The 24,478-nt window shown below is 48.1% G+C and overlaps 1 protein-coding gene across 1 annotated transcript in view; it reads left to right on the top strand.

Moving 5' to 3' along the window:
• Positions 1–24,478, top strand: part of MARCHF4 (membrane associated ring-CH-type finger 4) — a 114,936-nt gene that overhangs the window by 81,526 nt on the left and 8,932 nt on the right. Inside the window, exons 2-3 of the mRNA XM_055574791.1 lie at positions 5,541–5,696; positions 11,315–11,507. Of these exons, the coding sequence (XP_055430766.1) occupies positions 5,541–5,696; positions 11,315–11,507 (349 nt within the window). The remainder of the gene's footprint in view (positions 1–5,540; positions 5,697–11,314; positions 11,508–24,478) is intronic.

Genomic DNA, 24,478 nt, shown 5'->3' with positions numbered 1-24,478 from the left:
TGACCCTGTACTTAAGGCATGGTTTACTTATTTGATTGTGGGAGCATAGGATAGAGTTGTAGTAGAAAACCTATGGAATTAAAGTCATTATGGAAAGGCGAGTTGAAATTGTAATATTTTCATAAGAGGACTTACTCGGGCCAGGCTCTGTGTCCAGCACCTGGCTTGCATGATCTCAGTCCATTCTTACAGCCAGGCTTTGAGGAGGTAAGAGTTGCCTGCAATGGAAAAATGAAGAAAGAGAACCTCAGACAGGTTAAGAGACTTGGTCCAGTTTGCATGGCCAGTAAGTGTTGAAGAGGGTTGGGTTGGGGAGGTTGGGATTGGTGTATATGTACTACTGTATATGAGATAGATGGCTGGTGAGAACCTACTATATAGCTCAGGGGTGCGGGGAAAAAGAAGGTACAATCTGCTTGTAGGACATATATGAAGTTAAAAATGCATTCTAACATACTTGGGTGCAGACAAATGCTGTTTGACAACTCCAGTTACACAAGGCACTTGGGGTTTCCCAGGAGGCACTAGTGATAAGGAACCTGCCTGCCAGTGCAGGAGATGTAAGAGATGCAGGTTTGGTCCCTGGGTCAGGAAGATCCCCTAGAGGAGGGCATGGCAACACGCTCCAGTATTCTTGCCTGGAGAATCCCATAGACTGAGGAGCCTGGTGGGCTACGGTCTGTAGGGTCCCAGAGTCAGACACGACTGAAGCGACTGAGCATGCACACGCATGAGGTATGTAGAGTAGTCAAATTCATGCAGTCAGAAAGTACTTTGGTAGATCCCAGGGGCTGGAGGCTGGAGGGTATGGGGAGTTAGTGTTTAATGGGGACAGAGTTTCAGTTTAGGAAGGTGATAATGATGAGACTTGCATAGCAATGTGAACATACTGAGTTCCACTGAACTGTGCAGTTAAACATGGTGACAATGTATGTTTTACATTATGTGACTTTTACCACAATAAAAAGAATTTAAAAAGGAAAAACGGATGCATTTAAATCTAAGGGGTTGCTTTTCAAACACTGTGCTCTTCACCCCTCCCTTACACTGTGTCCCATGGGGGCAGGGGATTAGAGAAGATCTGATTTTTCTTGACTTAGTCATTCCCAGGGTGGTCTCTGGGCCCCAAAGCTCTGAGCACATCATCCAGGAAGTGTCTGGTGCCCTTTCCATTTAATGAGCCCCTTTGATCTGTGGAGTTTGCAGAACACTACAGACAAGATTGTGATAATCCTCCAGCCCAAAGGCCGGACCCTCAGGAGCTGGGCTGGAGGGGTTCATCCTCTGCCTTACCCTGGGGCCATCCAGCCTATGAATGCACCTTTACTGTGTAACTCCAAGGTGCCTGGTCCTGTGGGGTATGCAGGATCACCCTGAAGCCTAGAGAAAACAACTGAAGAGTCATTAAGGGCTGAACTGTGGGTGATGATGCAGAGACAGAAAATCGGTCCAGAGCGGGCCCCTTCCAGACTTGGTGAAAAGGCCGGTGCTGGAGCAGAGAGGGACAGACAAGAAGAGACCTGTGGGCACAGATGTGCAAGGGACAGCAGGAACCAGAGTACAGAGGGGGATGAGCAGAGTGTGGTAAGAAGCTGAGTCTGATGTCAGAAAGACCTGGCTTCACATTCTGGCCACAACACTGGCTGGCTGAGTGACCTTGGGTTGGTCATTTAACCTTTCTCTTTAATAGGAGTCACTGTTATATTGAGAGATGTTTATCACCTCCATTTCCATGTTCCACCATTTTAGCTTGTAATAAAGTTGACTGTAAAGAACATTCTCCTTCAGTCTAACCTGAATCCATCTGGCTTTGGCTCATTCACATCTTTCTTGTTCCAGGAGAAGCACAGGTTGACCAGCCAAAGATAGTCCAGGGTCCAGATTAAGGCCTCTTAGAAACCCTAAACACAAAGAGATTATGGCCCTCCTCCCCAATGTAAAAATATGCCAAATCATAAAGTAAAAAACTTATGTGAATGCCAAGGTTAAAATAGCTTTTTTGCAGATTTTTTTTTCCCTAAAATCCTGGATCACTTCCTTCATCAAAGTTAAACTTATCTAACAGCTTCGATATCCTTGCTTTCTAGTGTATGTAGCACCCAAAGCAAGCCTCTATTCTACCTTTGGGTTGTCCAATCCAGGGAAAGTGTGGGGGACTGGGAGCTCCAGGGGAAATGGCACACCTTTGGCCTCATGGTCTGTGGCCAGGCACTGGGACCAGGCCAGGTCATGCTCCTTTCTTCTCCAGGTAACTAGGGGCCCCAGGGATGGTCCCCCAGCCAGAGCCACGGTGGCGAGCCCAGGTCTTGTTAGTTATGCCTGGCCAGCGGCTCTTCCTCCCCTGTCTCATGGCTGCCGCGTTAGAAAGCAAAGAGAACAGCCTTCGCTGTTGCTTGGCACCGTTGCCAGGGACCGGAAGTACTGTCTCTTACCTGATTGGCAAACTGACATGGCTGCCTAACAACCCGATTAATCAAACCCAGCTCATCCTGTTAGAATTAATGAACCTAGGAGATGCTGCCATGAATAATGAGGGCTTTTGCCCCTCCTTCAGCACCTCTCCTCCCCCTCCCATTCCTATTTTTTTTCTCAGAGCCACACAGCAACTATTCATTATCGAGGACCTGGAGGCCTCCATGGGTGTGGTGAGCACCTGGCATTGTGGGCATCTCCTGCCTGTCCTACTGTACCTGGAGCCAGAGGCTGGCCATGTCCTAGAGGAGCGAAACCTTTCATTCATCAAACAGCTCTGTGCACACTGCACTGTTAAAGCAGGATGGAGTATGGGACTTCCCTGGCAGTCCAGTGGTCAAAACTCCATGCTTCCACTGCAGTGGTCATGGGTTCCATCTGATCCCTGATTAGGGAACTAAGATCCCACACGCCAAGTGGCATGGCTACAAAAAAAAGTTAGAGTATCTGTTTCACGTACTGCACTAGGTGCTAAGGATGCAAAGATGGACATAAGATGCATATTGCTGCTGTGAGAGGTCATGGTATAGTGACCCAGAGACACATGGGAAAGTGCTTTCACAGTGGGTATGGGAGGGTTCCTGGCCTGCAGCCACCGTGAGGGGACCTGTCAACACAAAAGGAGCAGAGTGGGGAATCAGAGAGGATTTTATGAGGTGGTGGCACCCTGAGTATTTCCGTCACCAGGTTCCTTCATCATACATACACGTGTGGAGTGCTGGGCACTGAGTGAAGTGCTGTGGTCCCAAGGTCAACAAGATGGACATGGCTCCTGTTCTTATGGAATAGGCAGTCTCATCTTCATTCCTCTGGGCCAGGCAGGAAACCTGAGCAGACAATTGAATTATGTTTTCACTTGCTCAAACACAAAGGCTGTTGAAGGCTTGCTGGGTGTAGTCTAGGCACTGGGAGAATGAATGCAAAGATGAACAACCTCCTATCCCTGCCTCCTAGGGCTCCTCTGATGGGGCAGTGGATAGGCACATGCCAAGGGCCTCAGAAGGTTGCACTGGTGCTCAGAGATCAAGGCACTGCACTCAATCTAGAGAAATCAGGGATGACTCCCTGTAGAAGGTGGCTTTGGAACCATCATGAAGACAGAAAAGCAATTGAACAGGTACACCAGGTGCAGAAAGACACTCTAGATCTCATCCAGGTCTAGGGGTAGTCTTTGAGTGATAGGAGTTGAAGTGAAAGGGAAAGATGATTCCATGCATCTTGGGAGAAAAGGACTGTTTCTACAGTCTACAGCAAAGAGCATGACTAAATACACAAATAAAGATCTGTGTCTAATAGGTCAGGAGCTCCTGTGCCTGCTTATTCTAAGTTGGGAACAAGATGTGGTTTCTCAAATAGTGAAATCCCCAAATTCCCAGGTGGATCAGTGGATAAAGAATCCGCCTGCAACACAAGATTGGATCCCTGGGTCGGGAAGATCCTCTGGAGAAGAAAATGGCAACCCACTCCAGTATTTTTGCCTGGGAAACCCCGTGGACAGAAGAGCCTGGCAGGCTACAGTCCATAGAGTCACAAAAGAATTGGACACCACTTGGTGACTAAACCACCATCACCAAATTAAAAGGGACATGGCTTCAGTGGCCATATTGCAAACACACCAGCATGGGGCTTAGGGAAAGGGGCTGTGCCTGGCAGCTTCTGGGTCCTTTGACAGGAGTGAGGCAGAAGGCATCTCCTTCAAAATAGATGAGTTGGGGGAGGAAGGGCGTGGGAAGTAAGGAAGAGGGCCTTGGGACAGGTCAGAAGGGAACAGAGGTTGGGGAGTTGGGTGGGACCCACTCCTAAAGTCCCTGAGAAGGCAAATGAAGGCGCTGGTGGACAGGAGTCAGGAGGTAGAAATTTCAGGCTCTAAGCGAGGAGGGAGAAAGAGGGGAAAGGGAGGGGGAGGAGAGAAGGGAGTGAGGGAGGCCCTCAGGGGCCGCAGCATCAGGACCAGCAGGGAGTGGGCACAGACTTCAGTTGTGGTCATGTGGTGTGTGGTCATGTGACATGTGGTCACAGGAGGCTCCAGAGACTGAGTCCAGCCTTGCAGTCCACAAGGAGCTTCAACTCTGGCACTGTCTTTGCCTCCCTGCTTCTAGTGAAGCCTGCCCCAAGCTGGGCTTCCCAATGACTCCCAGCCTGTCCCAACGGACATGCCAAGAGGGCCCCAGGCCTTCAGAGGGGGCATCTGCTCAGCCTCCTAGGTCCCCACGTTTTTGTTGTTCTGGGACCAGGGGCAAGAGGCTTCACAGAGGGGATCTGGGTCTCTATGGGCTGTGCTGCAGAAGAATGCAAAGGCTCAGGACCAGAACTCCAAAGCTAGGCCAAATGACCTTCATGACATGTATTCAAAGCTTGGGTTTGCTGTTGACATTTGACTACAGGGAAATTTTGCATAAACACCTGCCTCCTTGGAACACAGATTCCCACATCTGCAGCTGATGATGGCTGTCTCTTCAACCCGCCAATCCAATCCATTCCTCCAGCTGGCTTCAGTCACAGCGTGGCCTGTCTGCCCCTGAGAGCATTTGGGTTTGAGACCCCTGGCTGTACCTTTATCTACCTAGGCTGACACCCACTTTGGATGGCAGAGAACTTCCATGGAGATCTTCTCACTCATTTTCATAGAAACCCTAGGACTTGGGCAGTGCCGAGTAGGAGCCAGGAGCTCAGAATTGTTAGTTGAATTCACTGAAGTTGGGAACCTGGAGCGCAGACCACCTCCCAACCAAGTCTGTGGTCTGGCCTGGCCAGAGACATGGAGGGTGGGGGGCAAACCAACTCTGAAGGCAAACTCCCCACCCTTTCCCCCCATTGCTGAGGTCTGGCTTCCTGGTGGCCGAGAAGGTAAAGCGTCTGCCTGTAATGTGGGAGACCTGGGTTCGATCCCTGCGTTGGGAAGATCCCCTGCAGAAGGAAATGGCAACCCACTCCAGTACTCTTGCCTGGAAAATTCCATGGATGGAGGAGCCTGGTAGGCTACAGTCCATGGGGTCGCAAAGAGTAGGACACGACTGAGCAACCTCACTGGTTCACTGGCTCACCACCCTCCGCCTCTCTCCCTGCAGGGGGAGCTGCTGAGCCCGTGCCGCTGCGATGGCTCGGTCAAGTGCACGCACCAGCCTTGCCTCATCAAGTGGATCAGCGAGCGCGGCTGCTGGAGCTGTGAGCTCTGCTACTACAAGTACCACGTAATCGCCATCAGCACAAAGAACCCTCTGCAGGTACGGCCGGGGGCTGCCAGCTGGGGCCCTGCGGCGAGGGCCGGGCTTCCCCACACCCCCTCATCTCCCGCGGGACGTGAAGTCACCTTAGAGCTCCGGGGCTTTGGAGGAAGGGAAAGATGGCCAGGTGGGCGAGACCGAGGATGGACAGTGGGCAGGAGGGCAGGAAAGAATTTTTGTGTTTTCTCTTAAGCCTCAGCCACAAGAGGAGAAAGGGGTGGGATCAAGAGACAGAAATAGAGAAGGAAACATGGAGAATCAGATGGAAGAGAGAGAATAAGTGAGTTCGTGGATAAATGAATGGATAAAAGAAATCAGAAATAAGAAAAAGGAACAAGAAGCAAAGAGGAGAGGGAGGGAGGAAACAATAAGAGAGAACAGAGAGTGCGAAAAAGGCAAAGAGGCAGGGTGGGACGGTGAGGAGAAAGACTGTGATGAGGTTAAGGGCAGAAAAGAAGAAATGAGAGCAGAGACTGGATGGTATGTCCCAAACTTGACGGTTCCTGGAATCCCAACAAAACGCAGGGTGGGGCCTGTTATTCTCCATTCCAACAAGCTACCCAGTGATGCTGCTGCTCCTGGTCCACAGACCACACTTCTTATGACAAGGGAAAAACGGAGACGAGACAGGAGAGGGAATCAGAGGAAGAGAAAAGACGGTGCAGGAAGGAAAAGGGAGAGAATATAAAGAGTCCATGAAGGTCAAGGGCAGGAAGACCAGGGTTCAGGTGGGGTCTGTGGAACAGATTCACATGGGGCGGGGCTGTCAGATCAGAGGCCCCCACGCCCCCCACGGTCCTCCCGACCCCTCCCACCCTGCCCTGAGACATCTGTCATCCCCAGAAAAGCTGACAGCCCCTGTGCCACCTCATAAATCCTCCACGTCACACAGCTACCCCCTGCGAGGCACACACACACACACAGAGGGCACTTTGCATCTGAAAATACCTTCACATAGACACGGTCAGCCAATGAAGCTGCCACGTCATCAGTTAGCCAGCATGCTGGCGAGGGCACGGGAACTCCAGCAGCTTGGCACAGTTGTCTGTCTCCTGTCCGAGGGGGTGAGAGAGAGTCAGTGATGCTGCCCCAGCAGAGCGAGTGGCTTGGGGATGAGGGTGGGCTGGGATCTTTGCATGGAAGGGCAGCTGCAAACACCCGGAGCTGCAGTGTCCTTGCAGCAGGAGCCAGCCCGGGGTAGGGGGGCATTATTGCTAGAAGGGAGCCTCAGAACACCCAGGCACCTCAGTCATCCTGATGGTGCACCAAAGAGTCGGAACAAGAGGTGCCTCCCCATGCGCTGGTTCCATCCTCAGCTATTCATTTCAAAATCTTGAAGTGTCTTAAAATAGCAGTGTCTGATTCCAGGCCCTGGGGTGCATTAACTCTTCTTTTCTTTCTCAGCCGATTCAAGCCTTGGAAAAGGGTCAGAATCTAAACCCACCAGGCGAGTGCCCCCTTGGCTCTGTCCTTGGCTCATAAACAGGCATTAGCTCTTGACACAAAAAGGGAAAAAAATTTAGGGATAACTTTTTCCTGGGGGTTGTTGTTGTTCAGTCTCTCAGTGTTGTCTGACTCTTTGAGACCCCCTGGAGTGCAGCACGCCAGGCTTCCCTGTCCTTCACTATCTCCTGAAGTTTGCTCAGACTCATGTCCATTGAATCGATGATGCCATTCAACCATCTCATCCTCTGTTGTCCCCTTTTCCTCCTGCCCTCAATCTTTCCCAGCATCAGGGTCTTTTCCAATGAATCTTTTCCCGGGAGTAAAGAAAAGAAAAGATTATTCTAATCTCATAGTGCCTTAAGCAAATGGTAATATTGACATTGCCTTTCTACTTTATTCTTTATTCTTAAGTTACTAAAGAATAACTTTGTCTTTTATTGTGCCCATCTTTGCATGAAATGTTCCCTTGATATCTCTAATTTTCTTGAAGAGATCTCTAGTCTTTCCCATTCTATTGTTTTCCTCTATTTCTTTGCATTGATCACTTAAGACATCTTTCTTATTTCTCCTTGCTTTTCTTTGGAACTCTGGAATAACTTTATCAAGTTACTACTTAAGAATAATTCTTAAATTACTAATTAAGAATGAATTTATTCTTAAGCTATACTGTGTCTTTAACTGTGAGTTTCTAGTCATCGGAGATTCTGATTCTGTTATTTCTGGATTGTGATTGGACCTCATTGCATTCAGTGGTATGTGCTCAGAAAATGCCATTTCACTCTTCCAGATAGTACCAGAAGAAGGAAGTAGTCTGGACTAGCAGCAGTAGTGTGTGGTTTTGGCCCAAATTGATCCAGTTGCATGTCTTGGGCTCCTCAGTCTCAGCCAAGTGTGAGATGACTGCCTGCTCAGCCATGGTGGGGCAACTTCTGATCCTCCTCATCTGTGGTAGAGGATGGAGCAGGCAAGCCCTACCAAGAGAAAGGAGAACAATGGATGGGGTGCTGGGGCTAACTTCTGTCAGAGTAGGGAGGTTTCTTCCAAGTCTCTGATGTCTCACCTCTTGGTTCATGACCCCATAAAACATTCTGAGAAACAGTGGGCATGACAGCATGTTATCTTGATGACCCTCTGCAAGCTCTGTTTCTAGAAAGAGCTCCTGAGAAAGGTGGCGTTTCAGTGTAGCCCTGTGGTCTCAAGGCTCTGTGGGTGCCTCTCATCCTCTTTGCTACATCTGAACTGCAATTATATTCATGAACATTTAATTAGTGCTTACTGGGGGCCAGTTGTTGTTCTAAGTGTTCACATATATTATTTAATACTAAAAACAACCCAATGCAATGGGTACTATTATCATTCCCAATTTACAGATGAGACAATGGAGGCACAGAGGGGTCAACAGTTTGCCCGAGGTCACCCTGGTGGAGCAGGGTTATATCCAGGGGTCTGACTCCTGAGTCTGGCCCTTCACCTCTACCCTACATGCCCAGCTCGGAGATTGCTAAGTATGGTTATGAATACTCCTACCTTGCCATGCATAACTGTATTTTTGCTAAAATATAAAGGGGAATAGAAATGATGGCAGCAGGTACCCTTCAAAGCACTGATTAATTTCACTTAATTCTCACAATACTCTAAGAAACAATTATCTCCACTTTTGGGAAGTCCTGATGATTTATTGACTTCTCCTAGGTCACACTCCGTGAGTTGGAGCAGAGCTGAGCTAGGATTGGGTGACCAGGCCCTTGCTCACTGCCCCTTCTTGTTATAAGGAAAGAATCATCTGTCTTCATGCTCTTGCCCCTTGGTCTCTCCATTCGCTGCACAGAGGGGCATGGAGAAGTCTCTGGATGCTGTGATCAGGAGCTTGCTGGGGATGAAGAAGCTCTGGGGATCCAGTAGGGGCAGAGCCTGCTCCCTGGGGAGCCCTTCCCCATCTCCCTGGGAGACTAGAGAGCTCCCCTGTCCTCTCCTTTCTCCTTGTGGCTCTGCTCCCCTCATCGCTTGTGGAGCCTCCCATGGGGCAGACAGGAGGGAAGCCTTGGGCATAGCACCCCATCCTGCTCTTTCTTCTTCCTGCTTCAAATTGTAGTCGGGGTGCTGTATGGCTTCCACAAGTGGCTTGGGGCTGGTAGGAAGGACTTTAGGGGTTAAGGGGAGCTTCCTCTGCCTCTCCATTTGGGGTTTCTTCTGCCTGGAGTGGAAGAAGGGGAGGGTGTTGATGTCATAGAGGTAGAAACAAAAAGCTCAATCAGGAGCCCTCTTCACAGACAGGGAGGCTGGCTCTGGAAAAAGCATTTGCCCTCTATTAGAGGAGTCTGTGGGATCAGGCCATCTTCTGGAAAGTTCCTGTTAGGTGTAACCCTAGGCGGGGTGGAAAGAGCAGTGGAAAATGTAAAGGCCCAATTACCTGTAACAGGATGCTATCTGTATAATTACATGTAAAGGCTGATGTTCCTCATCTAGATGAGTGAGCAAATGCTTTCGAATAGTTACGGTTCCTTAGGGGCCACTGATCAGTCCCGGCACGAGCCAGAATCATCGGTGCTTCCATCTAGGCCATATAATGTGCAGGGAGGGCTTGCTGTTGGCAGAAGGAAGGTTGTCCGCCTTTTCTGGGGAGTTCTGACATGCCTTCTGAAATGCCTACTAGGCACTCTCTGCAGGGCGTTACACAAAGTGCTGCAATCAGGAGATAGTCCTTCCTTCCACCTTCCGAAGGGCTTCCCAGGTAGCACAGGGGTAAAGAATCAGCCTTCAAATGCAGGAGATGCAGGTTTGATCCCTGGGTTTGTAAAGATCCCCTAGAGAAGGAAATGGCAACCCACTCCAGTATTCTTGCCAGGGAAATCCCATGCACAGAGGAGCCTTGTGGGCTACAGTCCATAGGGTCACAAAGAGTCAGACACAACTGAGCATGCGCACATGCCACCTTCCCAAACCTGATCCTGTCATTTCCGTGCTGCAAACTGGTCAAGAGTATCATATTTATTCTTACAAAAAAGTTTTAAAAAGTCTTTGCATATTCTTTAGGCTCCCGTGTGGTATTCCTTCTTTTTTTCCCAGTTGTCTTACCCCACTCCCTGCTCTCTGCTCCACCCTCTCTGGTCTTCTTCCAGGTTTTTGTACTTACCTTGCTTTCTTCTGTCACAGGGCCTTTGCACATGCTCTTCTCCCTGCTGGACACGTATGCCTCCTCTCTGTCTAGTAAACTCCCACTCAACTCATTGCTTCCTCTAGGAAGTGAAATCCCCTGTCATAGGCTCTCACATGTCATAATGGATTGCCATTGTAAATAATCATATGTCTGCCTGTGTTCTCTAAATGTGAAGCCACATGAAGGCAGAAGTCTGCATGCTTTTGCTTACTGCTTTATATTCAGCACCTAGCAGCGTACACACACAGAACACCCGGTACATATTTGCTGAGCAAGGGCATGAATAAATCCCAAACTAAAATCCAACTCATGGCTCATCTAGGCCTGTGATACCTGGATCAGTCATAGACTCATAGAATTTCACTGGAAACCCACCCACACTCTAACCTTCAATCCATCCATCAACAAAGCTATTAGCATAGTGCTTTTCTGTTAAAAAAAAACAAAACACTGAAATTTCAGCATTAGTATACAGTCAGTAAATTATACTGTTTTTCTTCTCTCTCCCTGACATCCTGTGGCCTCTCTTTGTCTGTTGAATTGGTAATCTCCAGCATGTATATTAAATGACATGCCAGGTGTTGTTGTAGAAAACAAGCAAAAAAAAAAAAAAAGGCCTGTGCCCTCTTAGCACCTATTAGTGAGAAAATAATGTGTTGCTCAGAAAAGAATATTCTGGGGACCTGGAACACCACCTACATGCTGCATTTCCACTTTCTCCTTCCCAGTTTTCTGTCTGCATCATAATCAACCACAAGGACTTTCCTTCTCAGCCTCGCCCACCCAGAAATGACTTCTGATCATTTGGTGTGATATATGGGTTTCTTCCATATCAAAAACACAAAGTTAATACTCAGAAACTCTCAGACAGAGCCGCCATATCACACGTTGGTGAGCCCTGGTTTAAATCCAGAGGTGAGAGGCTGGGGCAGCAGCAGGAAGAGGGGGTGGGATGGGGTGGAAATGGGATGAGGGCCTGGAGGCCCCCACTGACCCGCCGTTCTCACCCCTGCAGTGGCAGGCCATCTCCCTGACAGTCATCGAGAAGGTTCAGATCGCAGCTGCCATCCTGGGTTCCCTCTTCCTCATCGCCAGCATCTCTTGGCTCATCTGGTCAACCTTCAGCCCCTCAGCAAAATGGCAGCGCCAAGACCTCCTCTTCCAGATCTGCTACGGGATGTATGGATTCATGGACGTGGTATGCATAGGTGGGTCTCCGGGATGTGTGGATTCGTGGACATGGTGTGCATAGGTGGGTCTCTGGGATGTGTGGATTCATGGACATGGTGTGCCTAGGTGGGTCTCCGGGATGTGCGGATTCATAGACATGGTGTGCCTAGGTGGGTCTCTGGTATGTGTGGATTCGTGGACGTGGTGTGCCTAGGTGGGTCTGGAAGCTTGTCTCTACAGGAAATGGGGAGCCATGTGCTGGTGAATTAGACACATCCCCCAGGGTCCCTCCCTTTCAAAGGTCGAAAAGGTCAAAGCAGAGATGGCACCAGGCTTGAGACTTGTGAGCTCAAGAGGGGCCGTGGCTTAGATTTGAGGGGTGTGTAGGGAGTAGGAGGAGGCAGGACAAAGACAGGAGACCTCAGTCTTTCCCGGAACTCTGTCCTGCCCAGTTGAAGATGAAAATGAGGAGGTTAGCCTCTAAGAATATTTGAGAAAGGTCAGTTGGTCAGTCTACCTGCCTCAGGCAAGTTGTGGAAGGCCTCTTATCCGTTGTGTACCGCAGCTACCAAGTCAGGACAAAAGGCCTAGACACTTAATTCCATTCTCTTCACAGCAAAATGCCCAGAAACAGTCATGATGATACCTTGCTCCCTTGTCTTTCAGCTTTCTTTAAGCCTATTAATACCCAAGATTTCTCTAATTTAGTGGTTTTCAAAGTGTATGTAGTTCAGGGGTTCCATGCACAACTTCAAGAGCCACTTTAAGGAGTGGGGAATGAGATGCTGTACAGACGGGCTCTGAATCTTCATCCCTGCTTCACCCCTAGCTTCTGTACTTTCATCGATTTACATATGTGTCTGTTCCCAGGTAAGGTTTTGCTTTTAAGCTTTCAGTGTTTTAGAAGAAGGTTAGAATCCCACCACTGTAAGTTCCTGCTTGCTCCCTTGCACCATTCCCAAATGTGTGTTCCCTTCTCTTCCATTATATTAGGCTGGCTGGTGGAGGGTTTTTGTTTTTCCCAGCAGATGACTATGGCTGTCAACTCTGGAGTCTTCATCCAAATGACTGAGGAGGTGGGGAATGGCCCTGGTTTTCTCTGAGTGAAGGAAGCATGCTTAAGCCCTGGTCATACCTCCTATCCTGGACCTCTCAGGTTACCCCCTAGGCCATAGTGCCGACAGAACCAGAGCTCCACAGTGGTCCTCTCTGGGCATTAGTTTGTGTTTCTATCAGATAGGCTACACTGCTCTGTTTGGCAAGAAAACATCTATCAGCTAGAATTGGGCTGAGAGGGTGTTCATTTTCTTCGGGGTCCTTTAATATTAGGGATCACAGAGGCTTGCATACAGACTGCAGCAGCCAGAGGCTAGAGATGCTGGCACTTGTAAACCTATGTAAGCGTCTTGCCGCCTCTCCATGCTGGCTAAACCAGTACGTCAACTCCCAAGTTCAAGAGCCTTTTAATTACAGCACCTAGGCAGTGAAAAAAACAGACTGCCCAGGCTTGGAGGCCTATAGAAGAGAGAGGCCTGTGAATGGGGAGGAATTTGACATTGAGGCATTCTAATTTAGTTTCCTCTCCTACCAGACTCCCTTCCTACCCCTGCTGAGGCACGAGTTGTTGATGCCAAAAACCAGGTGCGTCTCCATATGGAGGTGTGTGGCTCTGGCAAGAAGGGGGAAGCAGTGGAAGCCTTCCTGTAGGGCCCTTCCAGCTGCCCTTCATTCTCCTTCAGGCAGGCCTTTGATGGGTTCCTGGAGTGCATGTCTATGAGACACACTTTCCTGTCACGTGGTGTATTCGTCTGCTTTGGCTGCAGTAACAAACAGCTCCGAAACTCCACTGCCTCATAGCAAGCGTTTATGTCCCATTCGTGGGTCCACGAGATGATTTGGTTCTGCCAGGCTTGGCTGGACAAAACTTCTGAGATTGTGTTGGGCTCAGGCCTGAGTGTCTCCTTATGATGGGGCCCAGGCTAAAGGGGCAGGAACTACTGGGGTCTACCACAAGAGGATGAGTGAAACTCACAGAGCTTCTCAGAGCTTCCGCTCAGTACTGGCACCCTGGCCCTTCTGCCCACAGGCTATGGGCCAATGATGTCACCAATAAGCTCCTGCCCTGGAGGCTAGCATGAGTGAGAGAGAGGAGCATAAATACCATCTCCCAATCAGGGCTCCAGAGATTTGAAAGCTGGGAGGACTGGACACAGAAGACACTTGGTCATGGGACCAATCAAGACAACTCCCTTGTTTGGAAGCTGAGAGAACAGGGGGCCCACGGAAGGGGAGTGAGTGATCAGCTCATGATTGCTCAGCTGGGACTAGAAGCAAGGTCTCCCAACTGGCCATCCAGGGCTCTTTCTATTATCCTCTGGCATCAGAGAGCAGGACTCTTGCAGCAGCACTGGGAAACCCGCAGATGCCACCTGAGACTTCCAGTGCACAGGGGCCTGTACAGGAGGGGCCCTCATGGCAGGCTGCACCCCATGGCTCTGAGCCACCCGGCACCCCCACTCTGGCCCTCGTGGTGCTCTGGTCTCTCCTCATGGTGTCTCCTCTGAGTAGGGCTCTGGGACCATCTCCTTCTTTGTCTCTTCCTTGGCTCCTCTATCTGCCTGCCTGCTCCCCCCACGACCCACTTTTTCTCCCATCTTGTATACATGTGACCCTCAGTCACTCCGATTATGGGAAAAGCAGAGTGAGCTAAATGCTGAGAGTTTTCACATTGTTTTCCTTCCTTCCAAGCCTTCAGGAAAACATCCTTCTCAGGGGCACAGCCCCACCATGAGCTATCCAATCATCTGGTGTGAGAGCCAGTGACTGCTTGGAAACCGTTATTAGATGGAAGGGGAATGCACAGGGACCCTCATCTCTTTTAATGCCATCCAAAAGTGGTCACATATATTTATAGTTAGACTATCTCACATGTAAAAATTTATTTATTTTTTTTGAAAGGTAGTACCAGTACCATTTTATTTAGTGTTGTAGGAAGTTTTTAGGTTACTTCTCAAAAACAAAAGCAAAGAAATTCAAAATTCCCAAAATAACAAGGCAGGAGATAGGAATTCTATAATCCAGAAATGCTGGGTGAGCTTTCAATCAGAGGGAGGAAGAGGTCACATCAGTAGCTCACACAATAGATACTGAGAAAACCACAGGGTTGAGATTGGTGTAGAAACTAGAGGGTAAGCTCTCCGCCCGCCCCCCAACGGCAACAGATCCTTCAGCCTTGAGGGACCATTCACCAGTGAATGGGTCTAAAAGAGAAAGGGCGTGAGGAGTGAAGATCGCGCCTAATTTTACAAGTTGCCTCTGGCCTTCAGTCTGGCAGGTGGCTAAGGGTCGTGGACCCTCCCCACTCCGTGCCCTTCTGAGCCCCCACTGTCAGCTGAGCTGGAAACCACACACGTGTGCCAGTCACTGCCCACACACCCTCCACTCTGGGTCAATGGCTGTTAGTGTGGCGAAGGGCAGACTTTCTTGCTCTTCCATCCCGCTACCTGGGGAGGCTGACCCACAGGAAATAAAAGGGGTGGGCAGGACATCTGTCAAAGCCCAACGACAGAGATGATATGAAACAACTGGGCAAAGGATTAACTTTTTTTTTCCAGATGCTGACCTCCAGTGGAAGTTCATCACTAGGTGTTTGGTATTTCACTGGATGCTTCCCTGAAGTACTGACTGGTCTTCTGAGGGTGGGGGGTGGGCAGCCAGGCAGGGCCAAGAAAGAGCTGCTCCTACTTCTGCAGGGCATGGCCTCCTCCCAGGACCCATCAGTTCAGTGAGCATTCTCAGCAGCCAGAGGCTGAACCAGACTCTCCTGGTGCAGACAGCTGGGTGTAAGCCCTCAGACCCACATCGGCTGCAGGAGCTCCAGCCCTCCAGTCCACCTGCCCCTGTGAACAGCTCAGAGCTGGCTCCAGCTTTCCCAACTGAGCTCTCCCTCACAGTAGAGCCCTCAAGGACAGGTGTTAACCGGCATCCTTGAGAGGCGCAGGAATGCTGCCCATGGAATTTTGTTCCAGCAGTTGGTAGAAACCAGACACTCTTGAAGTTGATTGTCTTTCATTCTCCAGAGTTCTCGAGTGGCATCTCAGAGCAGAGGAATTCACTCTCTTAAACACGGACCGGGACCCATCCCCAAGGTCCTAGCAGCAGATCTCCCACAACGAAAAGCTTTCGGGAAGAACTCGGGTCTCCACGTGAGCTCTTCTCAGGAGAAACCACTCAGTACCCCTGCCACCCAGTACACGGGGGTAATCACAATCCAAGTACACTGACATCAAGTACAAAACATTGCATATCAAATATATACACGTATATCTCCAGAGTTCAAGCGAACATCCAGTTCTCTTTATAGGGATGTAAATAAATCTTGTAGCGCTACAAAAATACAAGTCGTCTGAGAGGTTTACAGTGGTCCCCAGTATGTAGGAGGGTATTAAATAGAACAGCTATCGATAATTAAAAGTGAATTAGTTCAATCAAGTTACAGTATCATCCTTCAGATTAAAGTGCTCTGATATTAACTAATATGGCAGCAGACGTGATCCTGAGGAGGGATCCCACTGCCAGTCATCTTGCCTCTTAACTTCAACACAACAAGAATGAACACAGAGAGATCTGTGTTTATAACTGCTCTCTCCTCAAACCCTACCCACGCCCTTGGCCTATGACATTCTCTCCTGAGGAGAAATGTCGGGATTTGATGAGATTCTGTCTCAACTGGAACAACAACAAAAAATGAGTAATATAGAAAACATTCTCATATCAGGTTACTAACAATGAAATTACCTGAAGAGTCTGAGTTGTTTAGTTGCTAAGTCATGTCCGACTCTTTGCGACCCCATGGACTGTAGCTCATCAGGCTCCTCTGTCCATGGGATTCTCTAGGCAAGAACACCGGAATGGGCTGCCATTTCCTTCTCCATGTAAAAATTTAAAAAGGGAGTAATATGTGCTCTGGGCTTCCCTGGTGGCTCAGTGGTAAAGAATCTGCCTGTAATGTAGGAGACCTGAGTTTGATCCCTGGGTCAGGAAGATCCCCTGGAGAAGGAAATGGCAACCCACTCCAGTATTCTTGCCTAGAGAATCCCACAGACAGAGGAGCCCTGAGGGCTACAGTCCATGGGGTCGCAAAGAGTCAGACACAACTGAAGCAACTGAGCACACATGTGTGCAAAATGTGCTCTGGATAAAAAAGAGGGAGGTGACAGGCAGGAGCTGGAGTGCATAGATTCTTGTGGTGGTTGCGATGATGATGCTTTTGATGATGGTGATGACCAATGTATGGATGTGAGAGTTGGACTGTGAAGAAAGCTGAGCACCAAAGATGCTTTTGAACTGTGGTGTTGGAAAAGACTCTTGAGAGTCCCTTGGACTGCAAGGAGATCCAACCAGTCCATCCTAAATGAGACCAGTCCTGGGTATTCATTGGAAGGAATGATGCTAAAGCTGAAACTCCAGTACTTTGGCCACCTCATGCGAAGAGTTGACTCATTGGAAAAGACCCTGATGGTGGGAGGGATTGGGGGCAGGAGAAGGGGACGACAGAAGATGAGATGGCTGGATGGCATCACCGACTCGATAGACATGAGTTTGGGTGAACTCCGGGAGCTGGTGATGGACAGGGAGGCCTGGTGTGCTGCGATTCATGGGGTCGCAAACAGTGGGACATGACTGAGCGACTGAACTGAACTGAACTGAACTGATGACCAATAGTAAGGATGATGGCTTTAAGGATGAAATATAAGTAACAGTCATTTTCCTGCTGTGTTCTGGCCAGTTGAGGAGAAACACACAGCACTGCACAAGTAGATGTAAAAATAGCTTTTAAAGAGCTCTCTGGAAGGGATAATCGGGTGGCATCTCTTTATTTTTAAGCTCAGCTAGACATTCAGACTCATGGAACTACCAGGGAGCGTGTTTGGCGCCAGAGTCACTTAGAGGACCATAGACAGGAAGCACAGGCTCCTCAAGTGGGTGCAGCTTGCTTCTGCAGGTGAGTTCTCATCTGTTGTAGTTCAGGACCAGTCTCTCGGCCCACAGGTGATAGCTCAGAAACAAGGAGATGAGATCCACAACAGTGCGTCCCTCTTGGCCCAGTTTTCAGGGTCCCCACAAGAGTCAGACATATCCACAAGAGTCAATGGACTAAGAAAGCCCAATGCTACAGCCTCCCGGGAGTATTCATAGTAAAGCACTCACCAATCAGGGTCACTTCCAACTTAGGTCATGTTACAACTCAGCTGATACTGCACTTTCATCAGATTCCCAGGAGAGACAAACCAGAATGCCAAAACGGTCTGTTCTTACAGAAGGAGCGTGTGCCATCACACCCCTCTTTATCCTTGGGGAAGGGAAAATGAGTGTAGCCCTGTGTTAGCTTAACAGGTGGAGTAAGAAAGAAATTAGAATATGGTATTCCCTGGCAGCTCAGAGGGTAAAAAAATATGCCTGTAGGGCAGTAGATGTGGGTTCAATTCCTATGTTGGGAAGTTCCCCCTGGAGGAGGAAATGGCCACTCATTCCAGTATTCTTGCCTGGAAAATTCCATGGACAGAGGAGCCTGGCGGGCTACAGTCCATGGGATCGCAAGAGTCAGACACGACTTAGCGACTAAGCCTTAGCCTAAGAAAGAGATAAGACACTTGTTAAAATAATTCCTTGAACTTTCTCTACTTTTCAGACACCTTGGTCTATTCCTTGAGGCTGTTGAATGGCCTCAGATAGTAAAAATTTGAGTAAACATAATGCATAGGTTTAATTCATCCTTAAAAATAACTTTTCTATCAGAGTGGTGTGCTTAGGAAAAGTTGATGAGAGTGGGAGGGGCGCATGAGAAATTCACTGCGTCAACACCAGCTTAAGGGGTAATTCTCTGCCATGAAGCTAAGAGGATGCAAAGTCTGAGATACCAGCTTGCTGCTTGTGAAGTCGCATCAGCCCCATCCATGGCTGTGTCCACCTGGCTGACCTTCAGGTGAATCAGTGAAAGCAATGGCTCTTGGGCAATGGCCTCTGGTTCTCACCAAAGGATTTTGCCTGGAATGGTTGCCAGGAAGGTCTGGGTTCTCTGTTTAATGCAGCATGGGTTCAAGGCTGTGGACAGTGACTCTGGACTTCGTCATGCCAGAAGGTTGTACATTCTGGAACACAGGCCACCTCTACAGATTAAGCATCTCCTGGCTTAGAGTCCTAAGTCCTGAGACCAATCTCTGCCACAGTAAAAGCCGGATGTAACTTGCTGTAGACAGAACAATCCACCAAACCCCAGCAACAGAGAGGAACTGAGAAAGGGGCTGACAAGCCTAGAAGGTAATCAGGGGAAGAATTATCCATATTGAACAGGTGAGGGTAGGCTTAAAGCAGTTGGGCTCCAGGTCACATAACTAAGCAAATGGTAGAGCTGGGGATTGGACCATGACCCTCTGGCTTCAATTCCTGAGCACTTTATACTGCCTGTTTCATCTCTGATTGCTCTGTGAAATTGCAAATGCAGAGCTTGAATGGGGAGGCAGGTTGAGGTAAAACTGGTCCAGTAATATCTTGACTCATTGAGTTAACGGCTGGTGGCAATAAGAACTTCAGTGAGCCCCAGCTGCTCCTGTCCTGTATTCAGGGATTTGGAAATGAACCATTGTTGCACCTCCCTTTTGGTCAATGCTATTCTGACATCAACTAAGAGGGAGGCTTGAGAAGTCGAGATGAAATTTGGGTGGTTTGTTTTCCTGTGACACTCTCGTGAAAGGTCCTTGGAATATGGGGAGCTAAATCCACTGGTTAACATGAAATTAGGGAATCCATTCCTTCATTCAGAAATAGAAATATTTATTGGAGACTTCCCTGGTGGCCCAGTGGTTAAGACTCTGGGCTTCCTGGGCTTCCCTGGTGGCTCAGATGGTAAAGACTCTGAGCTTCCACTGAAAAGGGCATGGGTTTGGTCCCCGGTTGGGGAACTAAGATCCCACATGCTCCAGGGCTAAAAAAAAATTATTGAGAGAGCACTCCCAATGAGAGAATCATCCACTCTCAAGGACTGTACATTTCACTGGGAAGGCAGACAAGCTAATTACTGAGGCTAGGACACAGGGTGAGCACAGAAAATGACTGAGTCAGAGTAAGCTCCGGGCGGTCAGATCCATTCATTCAGTAGCATTTGTTAGCTGCCTAATTTTATTCATGAAACTAGGGAACTTTAACAAAGATGTGAATGAGTCCCAGTCCCTGCCCTTGAGGAGCTCACAGTCTACAAATAAATTACAACAGAACAGGAGCTTTTACAAGACACAGAGAAAGGTAGAACAGAGCAGAGAGCAATTAACTCTTCTTTGGAGGTACTCAAGACTGCTGTATTTAAAATGGATAACCAACAAGGTGGAAAAGGAAATGGCAACCCACTCCGGTATTCTTGCCTGGGAAATCCCATGGACAGAAGAGCCAGGTAGGTGGGCTACAGTCCATGGGGTTGCAGAGTTGGACACAACTTAGCGACTGAGCCCACAACCAACAAGGACCTACCGTGTAGCATATGGAACTCTGCTCAAAGTTATGTGGTAGCCTGGATGGGAGGGGAGTCTGAGGGAGGATGGATACATGTATATATATATATGGCTGAGTCCCTTTGCTGTCCACCTGAAACTATCACAGCATTGTCCATTGGCTATGCCCCAATACAAAATAAAAAGTTTAATTTTAAAAAGAAGGGTTTCTAAAGGAAGGAATCCTATCCTTGAGCTAGTTTGAAAGATATGTCAAAATTTGTCCAGAACAGTGGAGAAGAACTTTCCAGGCAGAGCGTGTTAGAGACAGAGATGAGAGAGAACAAGGTGTGCTTAGAAAGCATTGAGCAGCTTTTTATGGCTCAGTGCAAAGAGCCAGCATGGCGAGGTAGGTCACGGGGATGGGGAGGTTGGCAAGAAGCAAATCTCACAGCTGATGAATCATGCACGAAGCAGCTCAGACATGCCTGTTGGTGAGGGGAGGCATTTTAAAGATTTTATACAGAGAAGTATGGTCAGACATGTGTTTTAAAGAGAGAGCTCTAGCAGCTGTTGGGAGAGTGGATCACAGAACTGGACAGACTAGATGTTGGGAGAAGCCAGCTGAAAAATGCTTATAATAGAGTGAGAAAGAAGTAAAGAGATGCAAAACAGCGATGGTGGGGAAGAAGTGTGTGGGGTGACCTTGAGAAGTACACAGGATGTGGACTTGATAGGGCGGTCTGAACTCCTTCAGACTGGTGGGAACCCCGGGACGCTCGCTTGAGTGGGGACCAGGCATCATTCTTTGAGCATGAGAATGGGATGGGCAGTGGGTAAAACAAAGAGGAACTAAAGGGTACGTCTTCGACAAAGGCAGCACAAAAAGAAAGGACCACCCTAAATCTAAAATCCAGGCAGAGAGGCAAGAGGCAGTTTCTAAGTCATGAGTTGGCAGTAGAAGAGATGCCAGACACATGGAAGACATTATGGGCTGCAAAGAGGAGAATGAAGGGTCAGGAAGGTGTCTCTTCGCTGGGCTAAAAAGAGGGAAAAGCTTTTTTCTTTTTAGTGCATAGGTGGTCCCCTCCTGTGATATAGAAGAAGATATTGAGGGCACTGAACCATTTCTGACAACTCCTGGTAACTGATGGGGAGATGAGATAGTAAGGAAAGCAGGCAGTTGAAGACAGATTTGGAAGGCAACAGTAAGAGGTGTTTGAAGCTGTGAATTTTGAATAGGTAACTTAGGAGGACTGTTCAGGGAGTAGGTGACTAAGAACAGAGACCTAAGGAACATTAAACACCTAAAGGGATGAAAGGAGACAGAAGATAAGAAGGTAGCAGGAGGGACTGAGCCACAGACCTCAGAGTCTGGGTCTCTGGAATGGTGGGAGTGGTGCTGCATAATGGTCTGGGGCTGCATGGTGCCCACTTTCTTACTAAATGGGACCTTAAGTGATTTGTATAACCTCTCTGCTTTTGTTTTCTCCCTTGTGAGATGGGATAATACTGTCTTCAGAGAGTTGTTGAGAGGACTGAATAAGATGGCACATGTAAAGAGCAGGCATTATACACATCAGTGACCAGGTCAGGGTAGATTCCCCCTAGGCACTCGATAAAGATTTGCCAAAATGGTTAAAGGTTTGCCACAGCCTGGAGTCCTCCCATAATTGAGAATCTGCCGTTATTTGGAGCAGTGCCTCTCCTGGAAGGTTTCTGCTCCCTCACCCGCGTCTCCTGAATGAGAAGATCTGATTACATCGAACGTCCTCGTCCCACCTGCCCCCTCTTCCGTCATCTCTAATGACGCTGTCTTCCCTGGCGTAGAAGCTGACAGCCTCCCAGGAAACAAATGGGACGTTCTCTGCTCCAGTGGGTCAAGTTATTAGGATTTAACAAGAGCAAATTAATTAAGGTCCCTGGCACCAAAAACATTTTTTTTTCACTCCACAGACCCAAGAGATTGGCCACCAAGAAGTCAACTCTGCAAAAATGAGGCCCGCGTCCTCCTCATGTTTGTTTTTCTCTTGTGAGTGGAAGCGGGTCAGGGGAAGGAAAGCAAGAGAGATCCTGAAATTGCTCCAAATCTTTAAAACAGAGAGCTAGGGTAATGGATGGAATTATAGAAAATATTTCTCTTTTGTTGTTGCTGTTGAAACTTCTCCGTGTGCAGATCAGTGAGTAATTTCCCTCTGATTTAGAGGTGCCTGGTTCTTGCCTTCTGAGATGAAGAAGTTCAAATCCCAGTTTATAGCAAGCACGCAGTGGGTGGGGACAGGAGGGCTGTGGGAACATTGTTTTTCAAACTTAGTTTTAATTCACATTAACATAAAAAGCACATATATGCCACAAAGATTCCTTCCTTTCTTCTTTCCTTCTGGGTAGGAATGACCCCACCTGTCCAACCTCTTGTGCTTAATCGCTCAGTCATCTCTGACTCTTTGCTTCCCCATGGACTGTAGCCTGCCGGGCTCCTCTGTCCATAGGGATTCTTCAGGCAAGAATACTGTGGGTAGTGTTCCCTTCTCCAAGGGATCTTCCCAACCCAGGGATCAAACCCAGGTCTCTAACATTGCAGGCAGCTTACCAGCTGAGCTATCAGAGAAGCCCAAGAATACTGGAGTGGGTAACCTATCCCTTCTCCAGGGGATCTTCCCAATCCAGGAATAGAACTGGGGTCTCCTGCATTGCAGGTGGATTCTTTACCAGCTGAGCTACCAGGGAAGCCCTGTTCAACCTCTTAATTCCCTGAAAATATGGAAGGGGCAGGCTGGTGCAGCAGAAGAGACTAGAAGACCTAGATCTGATGACCAGATTAGCTACCAGCCACCTCTGTGACCCGGGACAAGTTACCTCCTCTCTCTACAACTCAGTTGACTCATCTATAAAATGAGAGGGTTGAATCTGATAACCTACAAGGTTCTTTTAGGTCTGGAAATCCAGGATTTTGGAAACACCTCCACTGTGAGAGGTCATGATGACTCTCAGAAATTGGCAGTTGTGACCTTGGGAATTCCCATATTGTTGGGCCAAGCCAAACAACCAATAGAATCCACTACATACATGGGCCAGACAATGCACAGACCATGATCTGTTACCTCTATGTGGCTTACCCAGCTTCCTGGATTAACTTAAAAAAAAACAAACAACTTTGTTTTGTATTGGGGTATAAAGCATCACTATGAACAAAGCTAGTGGAATTCCAGTTGAGCTATTTAAATCCTGAAAGATGATGCTGTGAAAGTGCTGCACTCAATATGCCAGCAAATTTGGAAGACTGAGCAGGGGCCACAGGACTGGAAAAGGTCAGTTTTCATTCCAATCTCAAAGAAAGGCAATGCCAAAGAATGCTCAAACGACCGCACAATTGCACTCATCTCACACGCTAGTAAAGTAATGCTCAAAATTCTCCAAGACAGGCTTCAGGAGTATGTGAACCATGAACTTCCAGATGTTCAAGCTGGTTTTAGAAAATGCAGAGAAACCAGAGATCAAATTGCCAACATCCGTGAACTTCCAGATGTTTAAGCTGGTTTTAGAAAAGGCAGAGGAACCAGAGATCAAATTGCCAACATCCTCTGGATCATGGAAAAAGCAAGAGAGTTCCAGAAAAACATCTATTTCTGCTTTACTGACTATGCCAAAGCCTTTGACTGTGTGGATCACAATAAACTATGGAAAATTCTTCAAGAAATGGGAATACCAGACCACCTGATCTGCCTCTTGAGAAACCTATATGCATGTCAGGAAGCAACAATTAGAACTGGACATGGAACAATAGACTCGTTCCAAATAGGAAAAGGAGTACATCAAGGCTGTATATTGTCACCCTGCTTATTTAACATATGCAGAGTACATCATGAGAAATTCTGGGCTGGAAGAAGCACAAACTGGAATCAAGATTGCCGGGAGAAATATCAATAACCTCAGATATGCAGATGACAGCACCCTTATGGCAGAAAGTGAAGAGGAACTAAAAAGCCTCTTGATGAAAGTGAAAGAGGAGAGTGAAAAAGTTGGCTTAAAGCTCAACATTCAGAAAACGAAGATCATGGCATCTGGTCCCATCACTTCATGGCAAATAGATGGGGAAACAGTGGAAACAGTGTCAGACTTTATTTTTCTGGGCTCCAAAATCACTACAGATGGTGACTGCAGCCATGAAATTAAAAGATGCTTACTCCTTGGAAGGAAAGTTTTGACCAACCTAGACAGCATATTCAAAAGCAGAGACATTACTTTGCCAAAAAAGGTCCGTCTAGTCAAGGCTATGGTTTATCCAGTGGTCATGTATGGATATGAGAGTTGGACTGTGAAGAAAGCTAAGCGCCGAAGAATTGATGCTTTTGAACTGGGATGTTGGAGAAGACTCTTGAGAGTCCCTTGGACTACAAGGAGATCCAACCAGTCCATTCTAAAGGAGATCAGTCCTGGGTGTTCATTGGAAGGACTGATGCTAAAGCTGAAACTCCAATATTTTGGCCACCTCACCTCTGATGCTGGGAGGGTTGGGGGCAGGAGAA

Source organism: Bubalus kerabau, chromosome 3 (genome assembly GCF_029407905.1).
Source record: "Bubalus kerabau isolate K-KA32 ecotype Philippines breed swamp buffalo chromosome 3, PCC_UOA_SB_1v2, whole genome shotgun sequence".
Classification (NCBI taxonomy): Eukaryota; Metazoa; Chordata; class Mammalia; order Artiodactyla; family Bovidae; genus Bubalus; species Bubalus kerabau.
Note: the sequence above shows the minus strand (reverse complement) of the source record. Positions and strands in the feature narration are given on the sequence as shown.